Below are 25,101 nucleotides of genomic sequence, written 5' to 3' on the forward strand. Positions count from 1 at the left end.
TGCAGGAGGTTAAACGGTGTCGTTTATTGCGTACTTAACTGAAAACATAGTCGTAACTCGCAGGTGACGGGCTGTTGGCCGCTCTCTGGTTTGTTCTGATTCCAAGTTGAACTCACGATTAAGACTGCAACATCTCTTCTCTTTCTCACTGTCACGGATTAGTATCATTTCTGTTATTTCCACTCGCTGCATAACTCAGTACAGATACTTTAGATATACATAGAAAGCAGGAGAGAAGGGAAATGAGAATAGATAGAGGTTTGAAGTGGAGCGTTAATGTGGTCCGTTCAATAAAGCAACTTCAATCTACTCCAGCAGTTTCGCATACAAATCCTTTTTATCGAAAATCTTCTTTCACATCCGCCGTAGCCAATGCTTTTCTCCTCCTTTCACGCTCCTACTCAACTGGTGCGGTTTTCTTTTTATTTAAATTATGTTATTACTCTTTGAAATAGAATTTCACTTCTAGCAAAGTAAATTTTTTTATATGGCCTGTATCTTGTCAAGCTTCTATGTGATCACTGTTCTAATGGGTTTTAGTAGTTCATGGCGGTTCCTTCTAAAACCCTAGCTCCATATATAGTACAATTTATTTAATATATTGCATATGCTTGGTAATTTAAGTAAGATGAAATTTAATTTCAAGAAATACCGATTCATAAAGGAATCTCGATATTTCAATTTATGCATCGAGATTTATGATCCTACGGGTTCATCAAAGGGGTGATTAGTCATTTTTAAGAGTTTTTGCACTCGTGTATAACCATTTAATTTTAGAATGTACAACCAGAAATTTTAGTGTCATTTTGCTGGTTTTTAATTGTAGAACTGCAATCTCAACTGTCCCCTGACCTTATTCGAATCATGGATCAAAGGTTATCAGCTATTGAACATAGGAGTGCTTACCTTGAGAATTTCATAAATCGGGTAAGCATTATGATTCTTTTTACCTCTTCTATCATTTGTAGTAGGATTCTAAATAAATTGTGATTTATGGCTGTTGAATCTTGCAAACTTTTGCTTCAAAAATAGTTTAGTCTTCCAACTCTGTCTTTAATGTATTGTGTTAGATATTGCATTTATTTTGTAAATATATGGAATGAAAATGGTAATTTAGTGTTTTTTGTTCTTTCCTTATTCTGGTGTTGATTGAAGACAGCCAGAAGCCTCACCTACAGAATCTGCCAGAGCTAACAAAGAACTGCGGAAAATCAGGGGATCAATGGACCTTATAACTGAGCTGAGGTCCAAACAGAAGGTATTGAATTGCAGTAAATTGTTCAAATCATCATGAATACTTTTCTCGTTGTTCAATGCAAGTGCATAGCATTTCTCTGTTAACAAGGATAGGTTATTCAAGATTGGATCCTTCAGTTAGGGACTCAATTTACTTACTACTTACCATTGATTAGGGGTAAGATGCACTAAATGGAGTTTGCCTTTTCTGATTATGTAGGAGATTCATAGCTTGAGCTCACTGATGGCTGAATGTCCGGAAGATAAAGATATGCTTGATATGGCAAATGAGGAATTGAGTCAGGCAATGGAAGAAGAAAAAAGACTTCAGAATTTGCTGCTGAAGTCATTACTTCCAAAGGATGATGCTGATGAGAGAGATTGTATTTTGGAAGTGAGAGCTGGTAATAATTCCCTCGGTCTTTAGAGATAGGCATCAGAAGTGAAGTTTCAATTTGTACATACGGTCTGATGTCAATATTGCTAAGCTTTTCTAAGGCACTCTGATGTTTTTTTTTACTCTTTCTCTAAATTTGAGAATACTTTTGATCAGGAACTGGAGGAGAAGAGGCATCTTTGTTCGCCATGGATGTATTCAAGATGTAAGTTGTCATAACCTTGTAAGCAATATTTCATTTTAAATTCTCTTGCAACTTCTCTTTTAAGAGAGATGACCTCATTTGGATTGTGGCAGGTATGAGAGATACTCACAAAAAAAGGGTTGGAAATTTGAAGTGGTCGATATTGCAGAATCTGATTTGAAAGGATACAAGGTGCCCATCTCTTTCATTGAATATCATATTACCTTTTCTTTATACCCTATCTTGGACAGGTTATTCTACTGCACATGGCTGGTATTGAATTTTTATTTTTTAGGTATTGAGTTTCAGATTAGTTCTTCATCACTTAGTGGTCTTACAACCCTTTAACTTCTAGCTCTTCTTGGCAGGAAGCCAGTGCTGCAATTTCAGGAGCTGGTGTTTTTGGGAAACTTAAATTTGAAAGTGGAATTCACAGGGTTCAGGTCTCATCAGTGCTTATCTAGAGATAAACAGTCTATGAGTTCTTGCAGAAATGACTGACAGTTTATCTCTTGCAGCGTGTTCCTGTAACAGAGAAGTCTGGACGTGTTCACACTAGTGCTGTTTCTGTTGCTATCCTGCCTCAAGCTGATGAGGTTTTAAACTCTAAGTGATGTTCTAGAATACATTAACTTTTTCTTTTCTTTACTTAGGAAGATTTTTTATTTTAATTTTTTTGAGCAGCTGTATTTAGCATCTAAGCATTTGTGCAGTTCATTTCAATTCACTTGTCTTGACATTATTGGAACTGGAAGTATTTTTTATTACTTTAATGTCTCTTTTTGCTTCCAATTTCCTTTTTTCTGACTTCTGCAGGTAGATGTTCAGTTGAGGAATGATGATTTGAGAATTGACACCTACAGATCTGGTGGTTCAGGTGGCCAGCACGCAAATACCACAAATAGTGCTGTTAGAATAACTCATCTACCAACTGGGATGACAGTGTCCATACAGGACGAACGTTCCCAGCATATGGTAAAGGATTCTTGAAATCTTAGTTCTCCTCTTGATAGAATTGGTCCTTTCATTTTTACCCATAGATTATGCATACTCTTTGCTTATACTTGCAAGTCACAGATTCGTTCCTAATTTGAATAGTGAAGTTAGCAGTAAGCGGTAAATTTCAATAGTTTATGTTTGCTATCTTTGTTGCTAGCCTATGCCCATATCAGTCTGTCTGTTCAAACATTTTTTGCCATGTGGATGTGGATAAGCCATAAGCATAGAAATTATAATTCTTTACAATTTCCTTTTGCCCTTTGGCCCCTTCACAGAACAAAGCAAAAGCTCTCAAGGTGCTCTGTGCCAAGCTATATGAAATGGAAAGGTCAAGAATTCATACGAGTCGATCAAAACTTCGATCAGAACAGGTGTAAAAATTATGAGAAGGTACTATTGTTGCTGCCGTTGATTTTTCACCTGGTTTAACGCTTTGCCATCTCGAACAGATCGGTAGCGGAGACAGATCTGAACGCATCCGCACCTACAACTTTCCACAAGGGCGTGTCACTGATCATCGTGTCGGCATTACCCACCATGCATTAAACGATGTGATGCTAGGAGAGAGCCTGGATGTCTTCATTGAAGCTCTTCTTCTGCAGGAGGAAATCGATGCAATTGCATCATTCAGTTCTGTTGAGTGAAACTAGTCAAGACTCAGTCAGTAGTATTCAAGGCTTGGCAAATTTATATGTTCCCCTATTGTCATGTAATTTTATTGAGCATTTGATCACTCAAAGTCATTATGAATACACTTTGGTCTCAGAGACGCGAGAGAGGCACATGAACTTGATTCAACATCTTGTCCACAAGCTGCCTGATAGTGTCAGGTGTAACACATCCATTTATTTATTTATTAGTTAAGTTAGATTGTTTTTGTTTGATGCAGGATCTTTTCATCTATCCATTCTCTAATAATATCGCAGATTTTATACCATGTCTAATTGGTTGTGCTAGAGATCTATAGCAGATTCATTTTGTTAAAATCGTATATGAAAATGTCATTTATTTATTAAATAGTTGTAATTTTTATGTTTGTATGCATTAGAATAATAAATAATCATTTATTTTTTCAAATTATTATTTTTGTATGGTTGTTTTATTTATAATTATTTAAATTTTAAAATAATAAATAATTATAGAATGTAAAAAATTAGCACTCTATTAATAATTTAAACCAAAATGATTATGCCATTATATTACTATCACATTATAGAAATTTTTACTCTAATATTATATTTTTGTTCATAATTTATAGTTATAAAACATTAATTATACTTAGAAAGTTAGAGCATTATCATATAAGGAATAATGATAGGTATTAACAACTTGTTGGTTTGTGTGGTAGGCAGCTATAATCCGGCAATAGTGAAAATATAAGTTCTTAAAAAAAAATGATTCATGGACTCTTAAATCTCAAATTTTCTTATCTTTTATTATTCCAATCAAATGAATTTAAAAAATTAAATCATAAATCAATAATAAAAAATAGTAAATGAACCTAATCTATTGCACTATGATATTATTGTAAAAATGTATATTTTTTATATATTAAAATAAAAAATATATCTTTATTTTAAAATTTTAAAACAAGAATATGATATATAATCATTTACAAGTAGTATATTCAATTTAAAATTTCAAATAAAAATATGTGTTACATAATTATTTGCAAATATAATTATATTTTAATACTCATTTTACATTTTTCAAAATATATGATAGTCACGTAAAACAGCTAAATCGAACAACCCAAAGTCCATAACGTAATAATTATTTTTCCGAATTTTATTTTTCAATCATCCTCAAATGTGAAATTGGTCCATCTTATTGGCTCAAGATTCTATTTTGGTGAACGGTAGCTTAACTCTAAGCTCTTCTTCTCCGACACCGGATTGCCTCTTTCAAAGTGCCGTGAGTTATATATTATTTCCACCTAACACTGGTTTTTTGTCCCTTTCTCTGGTATGCTTCGTATCGTTCATCTGTCTCGCAGAAAACCGTTTTCAATTCTCAGATCTATCATCACACTCGTTCTGGTCCTTATCATTTCACTAATGCTCCAAATTCCAAACCAAAAACCCTAGACTCTCTTCCATTTTCACCAATCAACCAAATCCAATTCAATGGAGCAACTAAAGACGATTGGCAGGGAGCTCGCTATGGGATCCCAAGGCGGCTTTGGCCAATCGAAAGAGTTTCTCGATCTCGTCAAATCGATTGGCGAGGCTCGATCCAAGGCTGAAGAGGACCGAATTGTTCTTGGCGAGATCGAAACTCTAAAACGACGCATCGTTGAGCCCGATATCCCCAAGCGGAAGATGAAGGAATACATCATACGCCTCGTTTATGTCGAGATGCTGGGCCACGATGCTTCTTTTGGCTACATCCACGCTGTCAAGATGACTCATGATGATAATTTGCTCCTCAAGCGAACTGGATATCTTGCCGTTACTCTGTTTCTTAATGAGGATCACGATTTGATTATCTTGATAGTGAATACAATACAGAAGGACTTGAAATCGGATAATTATCTGGTTGTTTGTGCTGCGTTAAATGCTGTTTGTAAGTTGATTAATGAGGAGACAATTCCTGCTGTGTTGCCGCAAGTGGTGGAGTTGTTGGGTCACTCGAAGGAGGCTGTTAGAAAGAAGGCGATTATGGCTCTTCATCGCTTTTATCAGAAGTCTCCATCATCCGTTTCTCATCTCGTCTCCAATTTTCGCAAGGTTAGGTTTTGTACTTCCCGGCATTTGGAATTTTTGGTCACTTTCTGTGTTGTGAAGTTTGCTTTTCGCCAATTATCGATAATTTTGATTGTAGTAAAGTCACATGTAGTACTTGTACTATATCTCGGTAAGCTAAATCTGAGCGTAAGGGCATGTTTGGAACCAAATGAATGAGCTATTAATTTCATTTCTAAGAGCTTATTTGATTTGAATGAATTCCATAAAATTTTATTGAATTCATTTACAAATCCAAATTTCCATATTGATGATGAATGAAAATTCATTTAGAATTACACATTTTCAATTTTATGGAATTGGTAATGTTTGTATCAGATTCTACTAAAATTGGTAGAATTTGCAAGAAATCTTAACTTGAAAAAAAAGCTAATTGATATAATCTAGTAAAGCTACATATTGAGAATAATTCTATTGTTGATTCAAACATGAAAATTCATTTACAAATGAAATTTTTTTAATAAAATTCATTTACAATTGAAATGAATTCGGCAGAGATTTATATCAAAAGCTATGTAATGAGTTCACTATAGAAATCATTTGTACGAAGAATTATATTGATATTTTGTAAATGAGTTTTATCGCCTCCTTCAGTAAATTCTACAAAACTGAAAATGTGAAACTATAAATGAGTTCATTATTGGTTCCGAACATAATGTGAGAAATGGATACTCAAGTCCAATCATATCTTAGAATTGCATATGATGTTTAAGTATATCTTTAGAGATTGTAAGAGCTAATACTAATATGGGATTCTAGGATGGAGTTAGGTTCAGGGAGGGGCATTTATGTGAGATTGTATATTTAATTCTTTTTCTTTTAGTTTATACATATTTTGTTCAGACAAACGGTGGAAGTATGACTTGAAAGAAGAAAAATAAAACCCATAAAATGTTGCCCCCATCCCCTGCAACATGGCCTCCACTGCTCTGCCTTGTGCCTGATATTTCTGACAATTATTCGTTAGAAAATTATTCTGGTTAGTTCAAAAGGAGCATCCTCAACATTTTATCTTGAAATATTTGCTTGTAAAAGAAATTATAAGCTTAATACTAATCAAAGACAACTACGACAATATTTTGAACTCTATATATCTCAAATTTAATTTGCATTTGCTAATTATTGAAGTTCCATTAGTTTTTCTATTTTTGTGAATAATATAAGAAAAGGAATAAATATCTCACTTGAGCTAATTACAAACAAATTGAGCCTGGAACTTTTAAGATCTTTGGAAGAATATGATAGTGAAAAGAATTTAAAGGCAACCTTTTAAATAGTTTCTTTTCCATTTTTGCTTATTACTTTTTCCAGTCAATTTCTAGTCTCTTGTTTTACTTCTTATATTTCCCTTGAATATTCAGTACGATGACTGTAACGTGGCTTCCTTCGTTGCAGAGACTTTGTGATAATGACCCGGGAGTCATGGGTGCAACACTTTGTCCTCTTTTTGATCTTATAACTACAGATGTTAATTCTTATAAAGATTTGGTCATCAGCTTTGTTAGCATTCTCAAACAAGTAGCTGAGCGTAGATTGCCAAAGAGTTACGATTATCATCAGATGCCAGCTCCATTTATACAGGTATTTTGCATTGTGTTTGTTCTCATTCAACTTTCTTGCTGCATGTGGCTGAACTATGGTGTTAATCATGAGTTTGTTGTCACCGCAGATTGGATGATTATGCATTAGTTATCTTATCACATGGACTATGAAATCTGGTTATAGATCAAAACAGCATTTTCTATAGGTTCCTTCTTTGCTTTATATTTTGGGGAAAAAAAAAAGAAAAAGACAATATCAAGTGTTTGATGCATGTCTCGTTTTTCTTTCTTGCTTGATACTTTTTTTGGAACTGTTCTAAGAAACAGAAATATAAATACTAGAAACCATTAATGTGGTCTTCAATTTCCACCTCCATAACTACCATTACCACCACCTCAGCTCTACTATTATCTCCATATTGCCAGGCTGCCTCCTACTTACTGCTATCACCAATGTTGTCACCATCCCTGGGGTATTGTACCACTGGTACTGCCCCTTCACCATCCAATATTGTTATCACCAACTTATTGCTGTCACTATCAATGTGCCATTCCATCACCATGCTTATGGATTGTGTCCTTGTGGTTCTTGATGGTGTTGCAAGCTAGAGATTTAACTGTTCGGGTATTGGGGGGAGCAGGTAGGTGTTAAGAATGATATGGTGGCAGCACTGGTTTTCCAATTCTGATGGTTTTCCTTTCTATGGTTCTGAATTTTTTTCCATTTCTGCTTTAATTGGTCTGCATATTTGAATTATATCAAGGATTATTAATACATATCCACCACTAACCTACGCAACTGCTTGGTTGTTTTAGTCGGTTTTGTTCTGATAGCAAATGATGTCTTTAATTCTCCTTTGATCTGAAGGCTTACATGGCTTTAGAATAAGCAATATTCACTGTGAGGAAAGATGTTCACCTACTTTCCCGATGTGTTTTTCTTCTTCTTACTTTGTCTTCTCATGCATTTAATTATTTATTTAATTTTTTCATATATGGATAATTTAAATATGGTGTACTTGGCAGATCAAGTTGCTGAAAATCTTGGCATTGCTAGGAAGTGGTGACAAGCAAGCGAGTGAACACATGTATACAGTTGTGGGCGAGATATTTAGGAAGTGTGATTCATCAAGTAATATAGGAAATGCTGTACTTTATGAGTGCATATGCTGTGTTTCTTCAATATATCCGAATCCTAAGCTACTAGAAGCTGCTGCTGATGTAATAGCTAGATTCTTGAAGGTTTGTCTTCTGTAGCTTATGCATTTCTTTAGAGTGAATAGATTGTTGGGGCATTTGTTTGGTTATTTTGCTCCAGCTCACATGATACAATGTTATCTTTTTTGGCAGAGTGACAGTCATAATTTAAGATATATGGGCATTGATGCCCTTGGTCGGTTGATAAAATTAAGTCCAGAGATTGCTGAGCAACACCAATTGGCTGTGATAGACTGCTTAGAGGTGAGTACTTTGACGTGCTTGTGAAATCACTTATTTTGTTTAACTGGCATTTTTAGCATGTTCCTTGAACTTTTTTATACTTTTATATTTGCATGTTTTTTCAAATTTAAATATTAAATATGACTATTACGTATCTATTAAAATTGTTGAAAATTTAGTTTCTTTTTATTTTGAATAAAAATTGAAGTATAGCTAATATGCAAAAGTTGATCACAAGATATTCAATAATACTATAAAAATAAAGTACGAGTAATCAAAACTAAAGAAGTCTTGTTAGTTTTACTAAAGTTCTAAGAACTTATAAAGTTAGTTGATGTCAAGCAAACATAGAATACAAAGTTAGTTTATATTGTAAGATAAATTTAGTTGGCTCAGTGTCGTGAGTCAGTTATCATGCATTTATATGGGTTAGGATAGGTATTAGAAGCATTTATTTGCAGGCATAATTTTTCAGAGTGTAGTTACTTTGTTGATTTTACTTTTAGCTTGCAAATTAATTGCACGAGTCATTTCATTCGTGAAGCAGTCCTTTGTAATACCGGTACATGACACAGGATCCAGATGATACTCTGAAGCGAAAAACCTTTGAACTGCTGTATAAGATGACAAAGTCCTCCAATGTGGAAGTGATTGTTGATCGCATGATTGACTATATGATCAATATCAATGATAATCATTACAAGACTGAGATAGCATCTCGATGTGTAGAACTTGCAGAGCAATTTGCACCTAGCAACCACTGGTTTATCCAGGTATACACGATGTTGCCTTCTCTATCATTGCATGTTTTTTTTTTGGCTAATCTGAGCATTTTTTGTACTTTGACATGTTAATTCCACAGACCATGAATAGAGTATTTGAGCATGCGGGAGATCTGGTGAAAAGTAAAGTGGCTCATAACTTGATGCGCTTAATTGCTGAGGGATTTGGGGAGGATGATGATACTGCAGATAATCAGTTGAGATCATCTGCTGTACGTTACTCTTGTATTTACACTTGATTGTCAATTTGTGCTTGTTTATTTATGTGGATGGGAAATGGAACATGATAAAGAGACATGAAAAAAGAAAAATCTAATTGGTAAGATTAGATGGTTTTGGGATGCATATCATTTCAAAATGGGATCTGGCTACTCTTAAAGGTGGTAATATAAGTAGCATTTGTTAATTTGGTTGGTAGTAATAATATAAAGAGGTTCTAAAGGTCTCTTGTTTGTTCATAATTTCAATGCTATTTGAATTGAATGACTCTTGAAATGAGAATTCAAATCCTGGGGCAGCTGCTGCGGAAGGACTTTACTTAAATACCACCCCCCAGCCTTAGTGTGAGAATAGGTATACTGACCAAACACCAAAAGAGGAAAAAAAAAAAAAAAAAAAAAAAAAAAAAAAAAAAAAAAAAAAAAAAAAAGAAGAAGAAGAAGAAGAGGAAGAAGAAGAAGAAGATGCACCTTTTAACTTCTATTTATACACCAATAGCTGAGGTCTTATAGTAATACAGTTCAACTTTTATTATTCTTTTCCTATTCTAATTGGGAACTTTTCTTTCCTGTTTTTCAGGTGGAGTCATATTTGCAGATTATCGGAGAGCCAAAGCTTCCATCTCTATTTCTTCAGGTATGTCCCATTCAAATAAGGTTTATAGTATGGCTTTTAGAATTTGGTTTCTGTGTGCACATTAAGTGATCTGCTTGTTAATTATTGGATTCTTAATTGCAGGTCATTTGTTGGGTCTTGGGGGAATATGGAACTGCTGATGAAAAGTTTTCTGCCTCATATGTTGCTGGGAAGTTATGTGATGTAGCAGATGCATATTCAAATGATGAGACTGTTAAGGTATCCCTCTAATTTCTAATGTTGCTTAGTGCCCTGGAGATAAGAAATGGTCTTGTATATTTGATGCTAGATTTATTCCTTTATGTTTTTGGTTGTTTTTCTTTGGTGCTTCTGCATACTTGGTGAATTACTGTATGTTTTTGTGGATTCTCTTGTTAATTTTTTTTTCTTTAAGTCTTATTTTATTACTTTACCAAGAGAAAGCTCCATAAGTAAAGATGTCTTTCATGCAATTAAATTGTCAATATCACTGTAAAGTAGAGCTGTCACTATTACTCCAAATGCTTATTATGGGGACAAGGCTTACTGGAGTTGCACTTGATGCTAAATACTGGAAAGCTGCAGACTCTGGTTTCTGTGTTGTTGAAAATCTTATTCTTCTAAACGTTTTTTTAGAATAAGTTTTTGTGTTGGGTCTGTGTGAGCACACACACATGCATGCATGTATGCAAAGAAGGGATTTTATATTTATTTTTCTGTGTGCTGTTTATTTTTCAATTACGTTTATATTAGTGGTTAATCACTTCTGGTAAAGAATGTAACGTGCTGAGAATTGATAAACTTGAAATCTTTATGGTATTAAATCTCTCTTATTGTTAAATGAGTATTTGATTCTTTACCCCCTTTTTTTTTCCTTTTTTGTCCCTTTAAAAGGCATATGCAGTGACAGCACTTATGAAACTATATGCATTTGAAATAGCAGCTGAAAGGCAAGTGGAAATTTTACCTGAGGTACGCTCTTAAGCCTCAGAGAGTTAATTTTTTCTTTTTATCCTGTTTGATTTTTGGAGTCGGCTGGTATGTCCTTTATGTCTTATCATCTAAAACTGGGACACCCTTGGTAATGTAGAATTAAAATATAGTTTTAAATCATGTTCCTTCAAGTTAATATCCTGATAAATCTTACCCTTTGCATGTTCTGATTATATTTAAGACTGACATACTTCACATCTTATATCTTATTCATGTCCAGACCATGGGCATGGACTCTCAGTAGTGGGAATATCCATATTCAGCAGTAGGAACTACTGGTGGTAGAAAAGTCAGTTAAGAACGAGCTGTCCTTTATCAGGTCTATACTCTTGTAAATTTTACTTCATACTTTGCAGTGTCAATCTCTGATTGAGGAATTATCAGCATCCCACTCAACAGACTTGCAGCAGCGTGCATATGAACTTCAAGCAGTTATTGGCTTGGATGCTCATGCCGTTGAATGTATTATGCCACCAGATGCAAGCTGTGAAGATATCGAGGTCAAGTTAAATATTTGTTTTTATGAATTTATCTAACTTTTATAAATTAATAGGCTTGTCAAATATTTTAAATTTTAATATGCATGCTTTTTATCATCCTTTTGCTTTCATTTTTATGCGGTCTCAGGTGCCACATGCATTTCCTAAATTTATTGTTATCCTTGCTAATTCTTGTGATCTTATTCTTTGGCTTGTTATCCTCATTTTTTCTCCTTGGATGGTTCCTTGAAATAAATAAATAAATTTGGGAGGGATATTACGATTTTCTAATGTACTGGTCCTTTGCATTCCATTACTTGGGACAATTTTTTAATTAAAAAAAAAAAAAAAGAAAAAAAGAAAGAGAGAAATGCTACTATAGGCATACAGCAAGCTTGGAACCATCATTTTATTCTTTTCAATTTTTGTTTCCAATTTTACCATGGTCTTTGAGTTCTCAGTTATCTGAGCTGTGGATTTTATTACTGTTTGATTGATTTCTCTTGGATCTCTGATATTGCCATTCACTAGCAACCTGACATTGCTCGTCGGTCTTAATTTCTGTTTGCAGATTGATAAAAACCTCTCTTTTCTTAACGGTTATGTTCAACAAGCGATAGAAAAAGGGGCTCAGCCCTATATTCCAGAGAGTGAACGTTCTGGAATGTTAAATATCAACAGTTTCAGGAATCAAGATCAACATGAAGCATCAACTCATGGTCTTAGGTTTGAGGCTTATGAACTTCCAAAGCCTTCTGTGCCATCTAGGACACCTCCAGCATCGCTTGCATCCTCAACAGAACTTGTTCCAGTTCCTGAGCCCACTTATTACAGGGAGGCCCAGCAGACGGCAACATTGCCATCTTCATCCGATACAGGATCATCGGAAGTCAAGCTCCGACTTGATGGAGTGCAAAAGAAATGGGGTAGGCCAAATTACTCCTCTCCTGCAACACCTACGTCAAATTCTAGTTCTCAGAAGACAGTGAATGGGGTGACTCATCCTGATGGGGGAAGCAATGTAAATTCTAAAGCACGTGAAACCTCTTATGATTCAAAGAAGGCACAAATTGAAATCTCTCCAGAAAAGCAGAAGCTTGCTGCATCACTGTTTGGAGGTTCATCAAAAACCGAGAGAAAGCCACCTTCAACTGGCCATAAGGTTGCCAAGGGAAGCAGCCATGTTTCGAAGTCAGTGGTTTCATCAACCACTGATGTAGCAGTAGAGAAGACAATTCCAGTTCAACCTCCTCCAGACTTGCTTGACCTAGGCGAACCAAATGTTGTTAGCACTGGGGCTTCATCAGTTGACCCATTTAAACAATTAGAAGGGCTGCTTGATCCAACTAAACTTAGTTCCAGTGCTAATCCTGGCATCGTTGGCTCCACTAGTGCGCCTGATTTCATGCAACTGTATACAGACACGTCTGCAAGTGGACCAAGTGGTGGTTTCACGTTTACTTTATCATCTAATAAGAGTCATGATAATTTGTTGTCTGGACTAGGGAATGCTGCTCAGAGTAGCACCGCAACAGCTACAAACCCCACACAATTCGGTAAAGGACCAAATCTTAAAGATTCATTGGAAAAGGATGCACTGGTGAGGCAGTTGGGCGTGACCCCGTCAAGTCAAAATCCCAACTTGTTTAAAGATTTGCTAGGCTGAAATTGGACATAGAGAGTAAAATTCAGTTGATTTTAGACTGATTGCTATATGATTTCCGCGCAGAGAGGTTGCAGGCTATGTTGTGCAGGTTCTTAATGATGGGGCTTGCCAAGTAGAACCGTCAAGTTCACAGAAGCTTCCTTTTGTGATGCCAAAATCAGGCATAGATTGTATTTGTTGATGCACATCTGAGAGTTGATAGTTTAAGAGGACCCAAGGTTGATGTACATGGGATATTCCCTTGCGAAGTTTCTTTTTGAGTTTTCGTTAGCTGTTCTTTCCCTGGGTGTCGGAGCTTGTCGCAAGCAAATGGGTATTGCCGCCCTAATGACATAGGAGTCACGTGTTGTTATAATTATCCAATTAATATTTTTCTTGTTTTATTTGCATTTATGATCTTTTCTCATTAACATAATAGCACAGATTTCAATTTTGTTTTTGGAAAAAGCCTGTTTTTGAGTTTCTGTTTTTTTTTTTTTTTTTCTCCTGAATTATGAATGTCTTTGATTGTTTTATTGAGTGCTTGGGTTTTTCAAATTAAAAAATACTGATAACTTTTAACGGTACAAATAAATTGAAAATTATGAAATTCATAATAGTCATTAATTAGAAAAAGGAAACAATATTTTATATATTTTAAACTATTACTAGTGCTATTCTGATTTACCATATTTCTTAATATATTTTTTTAAGGATTAAATAAAAACAATTACTTTACATTGTTAAAAAAATATTTATAACCAATCAAAATGGTTTGATTACATTACATTAGATCTTTTCATTATGGCATTTCAAAACATAATCTAAATAATAATAATAATAATAATAATAATAACTAGGTATAAACGATAATGGTAATCACAAAAAGAGTTTGATAGAAAATGGAATTGAATTTTAGTTGGCCACTTCGCCAAACTACATCCCTACTTTTTGTGTATGTATGTAAATAAGTTATCAATTGAATTTTATTCATTGTTCCAATCCAAGGGCACTCATGTAATTAAATACTAAAGTTAAAAGTAAGTCCACCTGATCGCCCTCAACGAGGCCAGGATTCCCACCAATCAAACGAGAAAAACCAAATGCTTTCTTAGTTTATTTTATTTTTTCTTTTTCTTTTTCATTATATAAGAGTAATTGATCAATATCTGTTTGATTTTCTAGTTAATAGTGGGAACATGCTAGTGTTGATCATTAACTCAATTTATGAGCTATTAATTTATTGATTGTTTCTTTTTGGGTGCGACTCAATCTTTGATTCATATCCTGTCAACAATCCGGGTCGATTAGAAGCCATTTGATTCATGTTCGTTAATTATATTTTTCATTTTTTTTTTTTAGTAAAATAGTGCCAAAATAGAAAATAGTTTGGCAATTGAACTATTAAAACATGAAACGATATAAACTGCGATGATCTCTTAATTGCACAAAAAACGTAATGATGAAGAAAAAGGAAATGTATTAATTAATTCGTGAGGGAAGAATTTGAACTACAACTTTATTAATTAAGATATAATCAAAAGCAGTACAAATACACAAGAATTCTTGACTGACATAATCTACATATTAAATTTTGAAGCCTATAATCCTACTTTCTTGCTATCTGTCTTAATGTTACAGTTCTTGTGCAGGTGTCATTTGTGTTGGGTCTCAATTTAACTACATCACCTACGGCAAAACTCCAGCAAATTAAAAATTGCAGCTGTTACAGATTCTAATCCAAAAACAAGCTGCAAAAAAAAAAAAAAAAAAAAAAAAAAAAAAAAAAAGAACAAGGAAATTTCAAAGGAAAGAGAGTTTACAAACTTTTTGGAGTACCTCTTACACAAGCAGTATACAGAACATTTCACAAATCAAGTTCCCATGAATTGCAGATAAGCCTCCATGACAAAGGTACAAGCTCCTGTTCAAGCACAGAACTCTGTGAAACAACATAGTTTATAACCTGGATCATTGATTCCTCCATCTTGGACTTGATAGCGCGAAAAAACTTGTAGGTGATGGAAATACAAGACCTGGTGACAGTGGAGGTTGAGGACCTGGACCTAAAATCCCCGACTGAGCCATAGGTGAATATGGAAAATTGGGTGTCAATGGTGGAGGAAACTGAACCCCTGGAGAAAACATCGGATAATGCGACCTCGGAGATAACAAATTCATGAAACCTGTAGGAGATGGTAAAAGGAACTGGGATGTTGGTGAGGGTAACAGCGGAGGGCCATTAATTTGTGGGGAAGGGAGATTAGGTAAAGGTGGAACAGGACCATTTAATCTGGGTGATGGTAGTGGAGGCATAGGTGGATTAGGAAGTAAACCAGAAGATGGTGGTGGAGGCTGAATTTGCCCTGGACCTTGTGCTGGCGGTTGAGGTAACGATGGCTGGGTTAGGTTTGCTCTCGGACTAGGATCCATGATTGAAGTCTGAAGATAGCGCATGTAAGCTGAGATAGGAGACTCAGCAGTATTTGCCCAAGGAGCCTCCCCAGGAGCCATTGGTGGCATCATAGTTGGAGATGGGTGTCCATATTGGCCTGGCCTAACAAAGCCATTGTTAAAAGGAACTGGGGGTGGAGCCACTGCTGGAGCCGGCGCTGGAGGGGGAATCTGGGGTCTGTTAATTGGAGATAAAGGAGGAGGTCTAATCTTCTGCAGCCGCATACTTTGGGGTTTGGGGGGATTATGAGGAGGTCTAGGCAAAGGTTCTTGAGATGGAGAACCAGTCAGCTGCTGAACAATGTTTCTAAACTCATTCTTGCTAATGTTGTAAACCTGAGGCTGAGGTTGTTGCCTATTAACATTGTTCGCAAAATTCGGTTGGTGCAATGGGCTCTTTCTTATATTCTTGCCCATTTTGTTCACACCCAAATGATCATTCTGCGGCCTACTTTTTGAGTTATCCATACCAGAAAAACCAACTTCAGCTTAATTCAAAACACCAATTTTATCAGAGAATCTCAAAGTCAGACCATCCAAAAACCCCAACAATAAAAATTCTGAACTTAAATTTCAAGTTTAACACTTAATCTCTCCTCTCTAGGAATAAGGCAGGTATTAATTTCTATTAAAGTATCGTCGAAGTCAATCCAATAGAAAAAGCTCAAAGTAACACCAGAACTCCAAAATTAAGCTCCAAAAACCTAGCAGATCATTAAATCCCTCCACAAAACAAAAGCAAAAGCAACCCAATATATTCAGTAAACTCCTTCGATTTCTTTTTCACTTCATCCTAAAATCCAAACCTAAATCTGCTTCAAACTATATTAAATCTAAGCCTAAAATTATTGCATACCATGTAACAGAACCCACATATCCCTGCACAGTCCTTACCCAAAAGACGGAATCTTTGATCAAAATTGATAGTAAATGAACCAAAAAATATGCAACAAGCATAAACCCAATAATCCAAAGCAAACCCCTCAACTAATTTATCAACTCCCAGTTTCACATACACTATCGAGGAAAACAAATGAGTAAACGCAGAAAGTAGGAATCAAGATAAAGACAGTCAAAGAGAAAGGGAATAGAAATTTACATGAGCTTGATTTGAAAATTGAGCTAAAAACGCCAAGAAGAATCCCTAGAGTCTCCCTCGTTACCTCTCGAAAAGGAAAGAGAGGTTAATGAAACCCTAACCATTAAACAAAAGACAGAGAGGGAGAGACCAGCTAGCGTGAGCAATGGGTCAACGTTGAAATTACAAACGAAGAAATGATGTAGGTGGAGTTGGGGTGTGGGGTCCAGAGGTGCGCAGATGACTATGGGCTTACGTTTTTCTTTTTCCTTTTTGCTTTTGGCTGTTTGGGTTGAAATCAAAGAGATAAGCATTAGTCAAAGGAAACGGGATCAGCGCCGAAGATGGAAGTGGACTTGCAGAGAAGACTTAATCATGGGCCTGGGACTCTCTCCAACAAGCCCAAAACTAAAAACTTCCATCAGTCCGATTACGACCTAATCGAATCCAAACAAATAACAAAAGACTTAAGAAGTGGGCCAAACTTTGGATTTATTATATCTTTCAACATTTGGTCTTGCATATTGTTTTTTTTTTTTTTTTTTTTAATATGTTTCTTTTAATATGAATCTTTATATTTTCATTTTTTCATACTAAAAGAAATTTTCATATTAATATTAAATTTTTTCATTTAACATTGATTAATTTTTGGAAAATAAGTATAGTTTTGTTATTGAAAAAATTAATTTATTAAATTTATCCAACAAAAATCTAGCAATAGCACTATTCAATTTCCTACATGTTTAAGAAAAGATCAATAATTATTTGAATTGAATTTCAAGTAATTCAAACCCAAACAAATATTGTTCAGTTTTCAACTCATGTAGTCACCACGAACGATCTTATCCTTTGAAATTTTGAGCCCTACACGTTTAAGTTAGACCTGATTTTTGGTACTACGTTTTTGTTGTCCTGCATTACACGTTTCTTATCATTAGATCACAATACGTTCAAATCTATATTGTGATTTATGAGCTTAATTAGAAACAAATTTAATTTTTGTTGCTTGGGGATTGGGTAACCACAATTCTATTTATTTATGAAAAGTTTGTGATTCAATTGACAATTTAGACATGTGAGAAGAACACTCATCTATGACTAAACCCTAAGCCACTCGAAATAAGCATGAGAACCAATTGCTTTGAGTTATGGTACGAACAATTTAATTCGCATAACTTTTCTGCCGTTGAATATGAGAAATTAATTTCAATATTTAGTAAGGAAAATAGGGATGAGATACACATATCTAAAAATTATTATTTTTTAAATATATACTTAAACCAAATATCTATTTATGGTCATTTGAATTTTATGATCGTGATCTGTTAGAGCCCAGCTGACTTCCCGAATTTGCTCTCAGAGCAGAGACAACACTAATTGGCTAATTGCCATTCAAGACACTGGAAAAGAGAAGCTGTGTTCCCCACACGCAAGTGGGAAATGTAAATCATAAAGATAATATTATTAATTAATTATCATTAGCTGTCTCTAATCTCAAACATAATTAAGTTTAGAGAGAGAGAGAGAGATTGCTGACCTATTGGATCATATTGCCGGCGGGGTATATATGGGTTCATTCTAAACCTTTTGGCTCAGATCATGATCTCTGTATCTATAGAATTTAATAGTTATTACTTCCTCTCTTCCATTTTTAGGAATATCAAAACTCATCTCCATTTCTAATAAATTAAAGATTTTTAAGATCAAATTTTGTCTGTTATCATATTTTTTTTAAGATTTCCTACGTGTATTCCTTCTATTTCTCCAAGTAAATTTTTCATAATATAATATTTATTATGTCGATTTTGTTTTTTATAAATGGAGATAGAATAAAGCGTTCATAATAATAAAGACGTTTATTGTACTGAATTTTCTATTTATGTTAAAAAATCTTCAATTTAAACTTTATTATAATGCATAAATTTTTTAACATTTGTTAAAAAGAGAGAGAGAGAGAGAGGGAAGATGGCAATCTTTGTGGAAAACTACGAAAGGAAAAAGAATAAGTCGTTACACAATTCATGATCTATTCAAGAAGGGGGAAAAAAATATATACATGTGTGAGTTCACAGTCTCACACAAAGAATCAAAGATGATGATGCAGAAATATCAAATATATATATATATATATATATATATATATATATATATATATATATATATATAAAGCCTATAAGCCGAGTCCAGAGATGAATGGCAGTAATCCTATGGGTCCAATCCAAAAAACTGCCCCGATTGAAGGAGACAGGTAAAGATACCCATCATATATAAAATACATATATATATAGAAAATAAAAAAGATGATTTAAAAAATAATTGGATCAGCGTTGGTGTGTCCAATAAAAGGAAATTTGGTAGCTAAAGATTAAAGAAACATATCCTTTTATCTCATTTGAGCGATTGATTTCACTATTTTACAGGAAAGTCTTGCCTCACATTTAAAAGTCCATGAAAATGACCCGGTTATGAATTGCAATTTCTTGGAAATATTATTGATTGAAAATAATAATAATAATCATAATAATAATAATAATAATAATAATAATAATAAATCAAGTAATGCGTGATAACTTACATCCACAAAAGTCATTTTCTTTTCTTGCAAGGTAGAAAATTTGGAAATGTGAAAAAAATTCAGTGGTTGGCTTCAGATGAAATCTGTCGGCTCTATTCCACCATTGATGAATAGAATTCTGATATTTTTACATGTGATTATGGCTGTAGTTTCGGATCTAACAACAATTGGAATCCAATGCTATTAGGAAAAGAATTGGGATTCTGCTTCTTGCAAGAAATGGTTGGTAAAGAATTCAATTTTGTCTTTTTGTGATTATTGGTTTCCCGATTTGAACCAAATTGTCAAATACTGTATTATTTTATTCCATTTTTATCAGTTTTTTTATATATATCTCTCTCATTGCTTACGCCTGGATCTAGACTAAGCAGGGCCAATTGTCTCTGACACAAAGGAACTCCCTTTAAAAAAACAAATAAAAGGAGAAGATTTGCTGCAAGATTCAAATATCTGACATGCTCCCAACAAGTGAGGGGTGTTAGAATCTTGTCAAAAGAAACAAACGAAATACCAGAAAAGATTCTGAATTTTCTGATACTCGTTTCGATGAATACTATAATAGTATGATGTGAATGACAAAGTGGGTTTTCTTTAGTTTTCTCAAAAAAGAGTTTGTTGTGAGAAAAGAATGGAAGATCTTCAAAAAATGTTATATGGGTGGAGCTGGGAAGAGAACAAGCTATTTGAGCTAGCTTTAGCAGTGGTTGACGAACAAGACCCTGATAGATGGGAAGCGGTTGCATCAATGATTGGAGGAAAGAAAAGTGCAGAAGATGTGCAAAAACATTATGTTATTCTTCTGAAGGATTTGCAGTGTATAGAGTCTGGTGAATTTGATCATACCCTTGTTGGAGAAAATCAGGCTTTTGTTCAAGTTGACTTTACTCGATCTGTTTTTTGGACAGAAGACGACCACAAGTATGCTTTTACTTTCTTCATTCTTTAGCTTTTGTTTTCCTTTTCCTTTTCTGATTTAATTTGGGTGTTATTGCATGTTTCATCCCTCACAAAGATCATACTACCCCATAAAACTGAATTTGAAGTGTAGATTTTATTTTAAAACACTGGAATTTTGGCGGGGTATGTTGAATTTTATAAAATTTTGCAAAATTAATTTATATTGGAAAAAATCAAGTTTCTGTTCATAGTGAAATTTGATTGATTGAATTCTTGCTGTTAAAAGGTGTCTCCTTTTATTTGGTATTTATAATTTATTCAACTCTATCTAGGGTCAACTAAGTGAATAGTTTTTGGCTATTCTGCTCAATCAAGAGCCAGAGCTGAGTGAAGTTATAGGAAATTTTATGTCATTTCTATTCTTGTCCTTCTGCTAGTGATTTTGTTTCCCTCAGCTCATTGGAATGTCTTCAAAGTCAAGGTTGAACAATTGAAATCTAACAGTTTAGTGTTCCTGAGGAAAAAAGAATGATTCTTGTTCTTAAAAATATACAGAAAGTTCGCGAAAGTTACAGTTCCAGATTTTTGTGTTATTTTGGGACATGAATTTTTCTTGCCTCTCTCAAAATATATATGATATATATTCATAATGGATCTTAATGTGTATGCAGAAGGAGATGTTTGGAACTAAATTAGTGTTTCTAATGTATGTTTAAATGCAGATTACTGGTGCAATTGGAAATAAATTGATTGGTAAGGCTAATGGAAAATTGGCAGTTCATCAGAAAGCAGAGACGTTCCAGTCCGAGGTTTGCCTGGAAAGAACGGAAGGCATCCACATAAATTGATGATGATGGGATTATTGTTTTTATTATTAGTTTTGTCTATAAAGCAGCGCCAGTCACCAGTTATCAGAATATCCCAACCTATACGTAACAGATGGACTTGGAAAACTCTTTTATTTTGGTTGTCGTTTTATTATTTTTGAGAACTTTGAATTGTAACAGAGCATCAATTTGTCAATGGCTCCATCTGTTCCTTGTTTTAGATTTTTTTTTTTTTTTTCTTTTGGGTGTTATAACAGACGTGTATTTTCGTCTGATGTCCGGTGAGATTAGATCATTGTATACATTTAGTGAGCCTCCACATCAACTCTTTCAAATTAATATAACCGATCGGATCGGCCGTTCTACGACCACGACAAATCACTACCAAATGCCCCGTTAAAGTGACATGTCGTTTGCCAGTGTACTACACGCTCAATAATGCAAAATACTTTTACGAACAATCTAGTTAGAGAAAATCAAGAATCATTAAATTTCTTTGAAAATAAATGTAACCTCTGTTTCATTTACCCAGAAACAGATCCATAACGGAGCAATGGCTGAATCGATGATTTGAATTGTAACAAGGTAAAAAAAATCCACAAGTATTTCATTTTCGCAAGGAAGAAAAAGACCATACAGGTAAAATAGGCATATACTTAAGACTGCTAATTGGGAAACCTTGTGTTCTTTTTCATATCAAGAATTCTTGAGCGAAAAATTCTTTTTTCGGACCACGTTGCTCCATTCTCCAGAAGAATTTGTTGAACCAGCAACATTTCATACTTCATTGTTGATAGTCTTAACTGTCCTCCTGGCACAGAATTTCTCGACTAAAATGACATACAGCTTAGCACTATCTCAAGACCCAATACAGAAGATGAACTGCATGAACTGATCTCTCATGTTTTGTCAATTCAACAAAAGCGATCTGAAAGTACTAATCTCGTATAAAAGGGTCAGCAAATATTTAGTCCAATTTAGTGAGGTAAACATTGTTATATTAAAAGAAAAAGGAAGAAATCCAGTTTCCACTTAATATCCAGAGAATATTGCATGTATGGACCCAAAGATAAACAAAGTGATGACAGGGTTTAAGAAGAAAACATTGTTAACAGTATATGATAAAGGCCTTATACCCCTTTTAGTTTTTATGAACACTTCCTTTCTATTTAAAATAAATAATAATAATATATATATAAAATAAAAAATAAATAATTAAAAAAAAGCATGAGAACAAAATGTTGGAAATAAAAGTGAGGGAGCAGAGAAAAAGAAGATTCACAAGCCAGGGAAGAGGCAGTGCATGGGTAGAGCCAAAACAGATATTTCTGTTAGTAGCTCAATCCATGCTCTGCCTGTTCCCAGCCTTTGTCTGTCTCTTTCTTACCCTCTTCCTTAAATCCCAAATATCATTCACTTACCCTTAAATTGGAGATGCTGTCAAAAAAATAAAAAATAAAAATTCTACTGAGCTGAAAGCCATTGCCACTCTTCCCGTTCCTCCATGGACATGGTTTAGAAGTAATATTTGGACCATATATATTCGGGGCCTTGGAAGTGACTACTGGGGTTATGTTGTTTATCAGAGTTTTATATGTCACTAAAGCAAAAGGCTTTAACAGTACAGAGTACAGATATGTACTAACAAATTCTACTTGGACTAGCTGACTTTGTACTACCTCTACCTTCAGTACCAACCACTAATCTGATGAGGGAAGTTCTAGGTACTGCAGTTTTGCTCATTAGTACTTACAATTCAATTATGATGGTAAATTCCACGTTTGCAAATGCGATAAAGCGTTCAAATATTATTTATTACAAGTAATTAAATTCTCTTTCACCGAAAATATTTGTATGCGTCCATATTGTACAAAGATATTGAAGCAATATGAGACATTTGATTCGAAAGATTTAGATGCAAAAATATTGAAGAGATTAATGTGCAAGCAACAGGCTGCAATTACTCTGTCCCATATCATTTCAGCAAACTGCATTTTACCGATAAAGATTCAAACTTTAGCTCTAAATCTTGCATAATCTGCTTTAGAGGAACCTGAGATATTTTCAGCAGTCAAGAACATATTTACCAGTCAAACCCCAAAGCACGAGCATGAGGGCTTGATAAGAAATAAACAACAAATGAAAAAATTATGAAGAAAATTAAATCAAGTGCAAAAGTAAAAGGAATGTCAAAAACTAGCGAACAAGAACGATGTAATAAATGAACAGTTGCTGATATCCTCAAGACAACAAAACATGTAAACCTAAAAAAACTGAGTAGATCATGCCTACTAATACTACTAGATATTGACGGTTGCAACAAAAGGGACGGACTACAGCTTAGCTGTCCATCTATCCCATCCCTATCCTCCAATAAAATACCGATCTACCCAAGGACCTGTACAATTAATTCACAGTTCTAAGAAACATTACGCTTCTATGAGTACACATGACATGTTGCTCTGTTATGGCCTGCTCCTTTGCATTTGCTGCAATGTAGTGGTCTTTTTATCACTCCTTTTGATCTGATTCTCCTTTGCTTTGGTGGGCCAGCTAGTCGACGAAGAGGAGGAGGGTGTACCAGGACCGGAGAGGATTCTTTGTATACGGGCTTATCAGTTGTTGGAACTGGATTTATAGGCTCTGAATATGTCAATTGGAAAGATTCAGTTGTATAATATCTGGAGCAGTAATCATACAGGTTCCTATTGAAATGTTGAAGAACAACCACAGCATGATAACACGGGAAACCATTAAGCTGCCACGTCCTGCAACTACAACTGCATGCATCAATGTTAACAACATTGATTTCGCCCAAACAATCATGTACTTCAAAAGTGGAGCCAGGTGACAATGCAACCTGAACCGAAACTTGAAGTGACTGTGCCTTGAGAATTTCCTTCTGCAATTTATCTTCCATAGATGGAGTCAGTCTCGTAGACCACCTATCTGATTCCGCCTTTCGGGTGTAAATCAACTCCATCAACTTTTGGCGAATGGTATCAACAATCTGTACTACCGGTAATACTGGGAGATTATTTACCCAACTATAAAATGATTGACCAATGCTTGATGTGAAATAGTGGTACCGTGAACCTTCAAAAAGTGAATTTGCCCAATGTTCAGGTTCACTTTGCAAAATCCATTCAAAAGCTTCAGGCGAGATGCTTTTAATGCTATCAATGCACTTTCTGAATCCATCAAGTGTGGCTGCCTGGGCAGCATCATAAAGATGAGAAACAATGACACTGGCAACTTCTTCAGTATGTGGGCCCTTGAGGTCATCTTTTAGCTCCTGCGATAGATTATGAAGGCAAAAACTATGGAAAGAATCCTGGAATACCGTTACAATAGACTGTCTTAACCCCATCTGTCTGTCTCCAACAAATGTTATTGGTTGGAAAGAGGAAAGTGCAGATTTCAATTGTACCAAAAACCAATGCCAATTATCATCATTTACAATATCTACAACAGCAAAAGCCACAGGAAAAATGCCATCATTCCCATCCAATGCTGTTGCAGTCAACAGTTCCGACTGATATTTTGATTTCAGTGTCACAGAATCGAGAAAAAGTAAGGGGCGACAGCCATTCTGAAAACCATATATCGAGGCATGCAAGGCAACAAACAACCGATGGAAACTTTGGTCCTCCCTTGTGATGAGAGTAGCAACACTACCAGGATTTGTTTCCACTATCTTCTCACATAACCAAGGTAGCTGATTGTATGCCTCTTTGTATGAACCCTGAAGCTCCTCTCTAGCAGTCTCCATCCCACGCCATGCCTGTGAATACCTCAATTCAATTCCAAATTCCTGACGAATTTGATTGGCGATTTCCTTAGGTCTGAAATTTGGTGAATCCTTTAACTTTTCCTTGACAATAGTTGCAACCAATTTCCTTGAGGCTTGAGGACGATTAAGCCTACCAGTACCAGCTCCACATGTATGTATTTCATTCAACTTTTTAATTCGGAATAATGGAGTGGTAGACAACT

The 25,101-nt window shown here is 34.8% G+C and overlaps 5 protein-coding genes and 1 long non-coding RNA gene across 6 annotated transcripts; 3 read left to right on the plus strand and 3 right to left on the minus strand.

Moving 5' to 3' along the window:
- The first annotated feature begins 23 nt into the window (after positions 1-23).
- LOC105642688 (Peptide chain release factor 1) lies at positions 24-3,760 on the plus strand. The gene is made up of 11 exons (XM_012227594.2): positions 24-408; positions 827-927; positions 1,160-1,258; positions 1,457-1,640; positions 1,790-1,838; positions 1,931-2,009; positions 2,186-2,260; positions 2,336-2,413; positions 2,634-2,792; positions 3,092-3,187; positions 3,266-3,760. Exons 1-11 carry the CDS (start codon positions 243-245, stop codon positions 3,458-3,460), a joined length of 1,281 nt encoding a protein of 426 aa, XP_012082984.1. The 5' UTR covers positions 24-242; the 3' UTR covers positions 3,461-3,760.
- Positions 3,761-4,620: 860 nt separating this feature from the next.
- On the plus strand, positions 4,621-13,684 carry LOC105642689 (Adaptin family protein). Its single transcript, XM_012227595.4, has 11 exons — positions 4,621-5,545; positions 6,956-7,141; positions 8,128-8,343; positions 8,452-8,562; positions 9,117-9,314; positions 9,404-9,535; positions 10,122-10,178; positions 10,281-10,397; positions 11,052-11,129; positions 11,507-11,650; positions 12,201-13,684. The coding sequence occupies exons 1-11, from the start codon at positions 4,943-4,945 to the stop codon at positions 13,293-13,295; spliced, it is 2,937 nt and encodes a 978-aa protein (XP_012082985.1). The 5' UTR covers positions 4,621-4,942; the 3' UTR covers positions 13,296-13,684.
- Positions 13,685-14,768: 1,084 nt separating this feature from the next.
- On the minus strand, positions 14,769-16,988 carry IKU1 (VQ motif-containing protein). Its single transcript, XM_012227596.4, has one exon. It carries the CDS (start codon positions 16,194-16,196, stop codon positions 15,246-15,248), a length of 951 nt encoding a protein of 316 aa, XP_012082986.1. The 5' UTR covers positions 16,197-16,988; the 3' UTR covers positions 14,769-15,245.
- Positions 16,989-19,532: 2,544 nt separating this feature from the next.
- LOC105642691 (protein RADIALIS-like 3) lies at positions 19,533-21,325 on the plus strand. Its single transcript, XM_012227597.4, has 2 exons — positions 19,533-20,299; positions 21,001-21,325. Exons 1-2 carry the CDS (start codon positions 20,010-20,012, stop codon positions 21,026-21,028), a joined length of 318 nt encoding a protein of 105 aa, XP_012082987.1. The 5' UTR covers positions 19,533-20,009; the 3' UTR covers positions 21,029-21,325.
- Positions 21,326-21,571: 246 nt separating this feature from the next.
- On the minus strand, positions 21,572-22,654 carry LOC149496499 (uncharacterized). The gene is made up of 2 exons (XR_016320911.1): positions 22,527-22,654; positions 21,572-22,042 (listed from the first exon to the last, which is right to left on the minus strand). It is a non-coding gene; the product is annotated as an uncharacterized LOC149496499 (long non-coding RNA).
- A 648-nt stretch (positions 22,655-23,302) lies between these two features.
- LOC149496500 (uncharacterized) lies at positions 23,303-25,101 on the minus strand (the record flags this gene model as incomplete). The annotated part of the gene is given in 1 exon segment (XM_089721538.1): positions 23,303-25,101. A coding segment is annotated over 1 exon segment (1,559 nt), but the record flags the coding sequence as incomplete, so codon positions are not given.

This window comes from Jatropha curcas, chromosome 5, assembly GCF_041381405.1.
Source record: "Jatropha curcas cultivar XTBG-Jc1 chromosome 5, XTBG_Jcur_1.0, whole genome shotgun sequence".
Lineage (NCBI taxonomy): Eukaryota > Viridiplantae > Streptophyta > Magnoliopsida > Malpighiales > Euphorbiaceae > Jatropha > Jatropha curcas.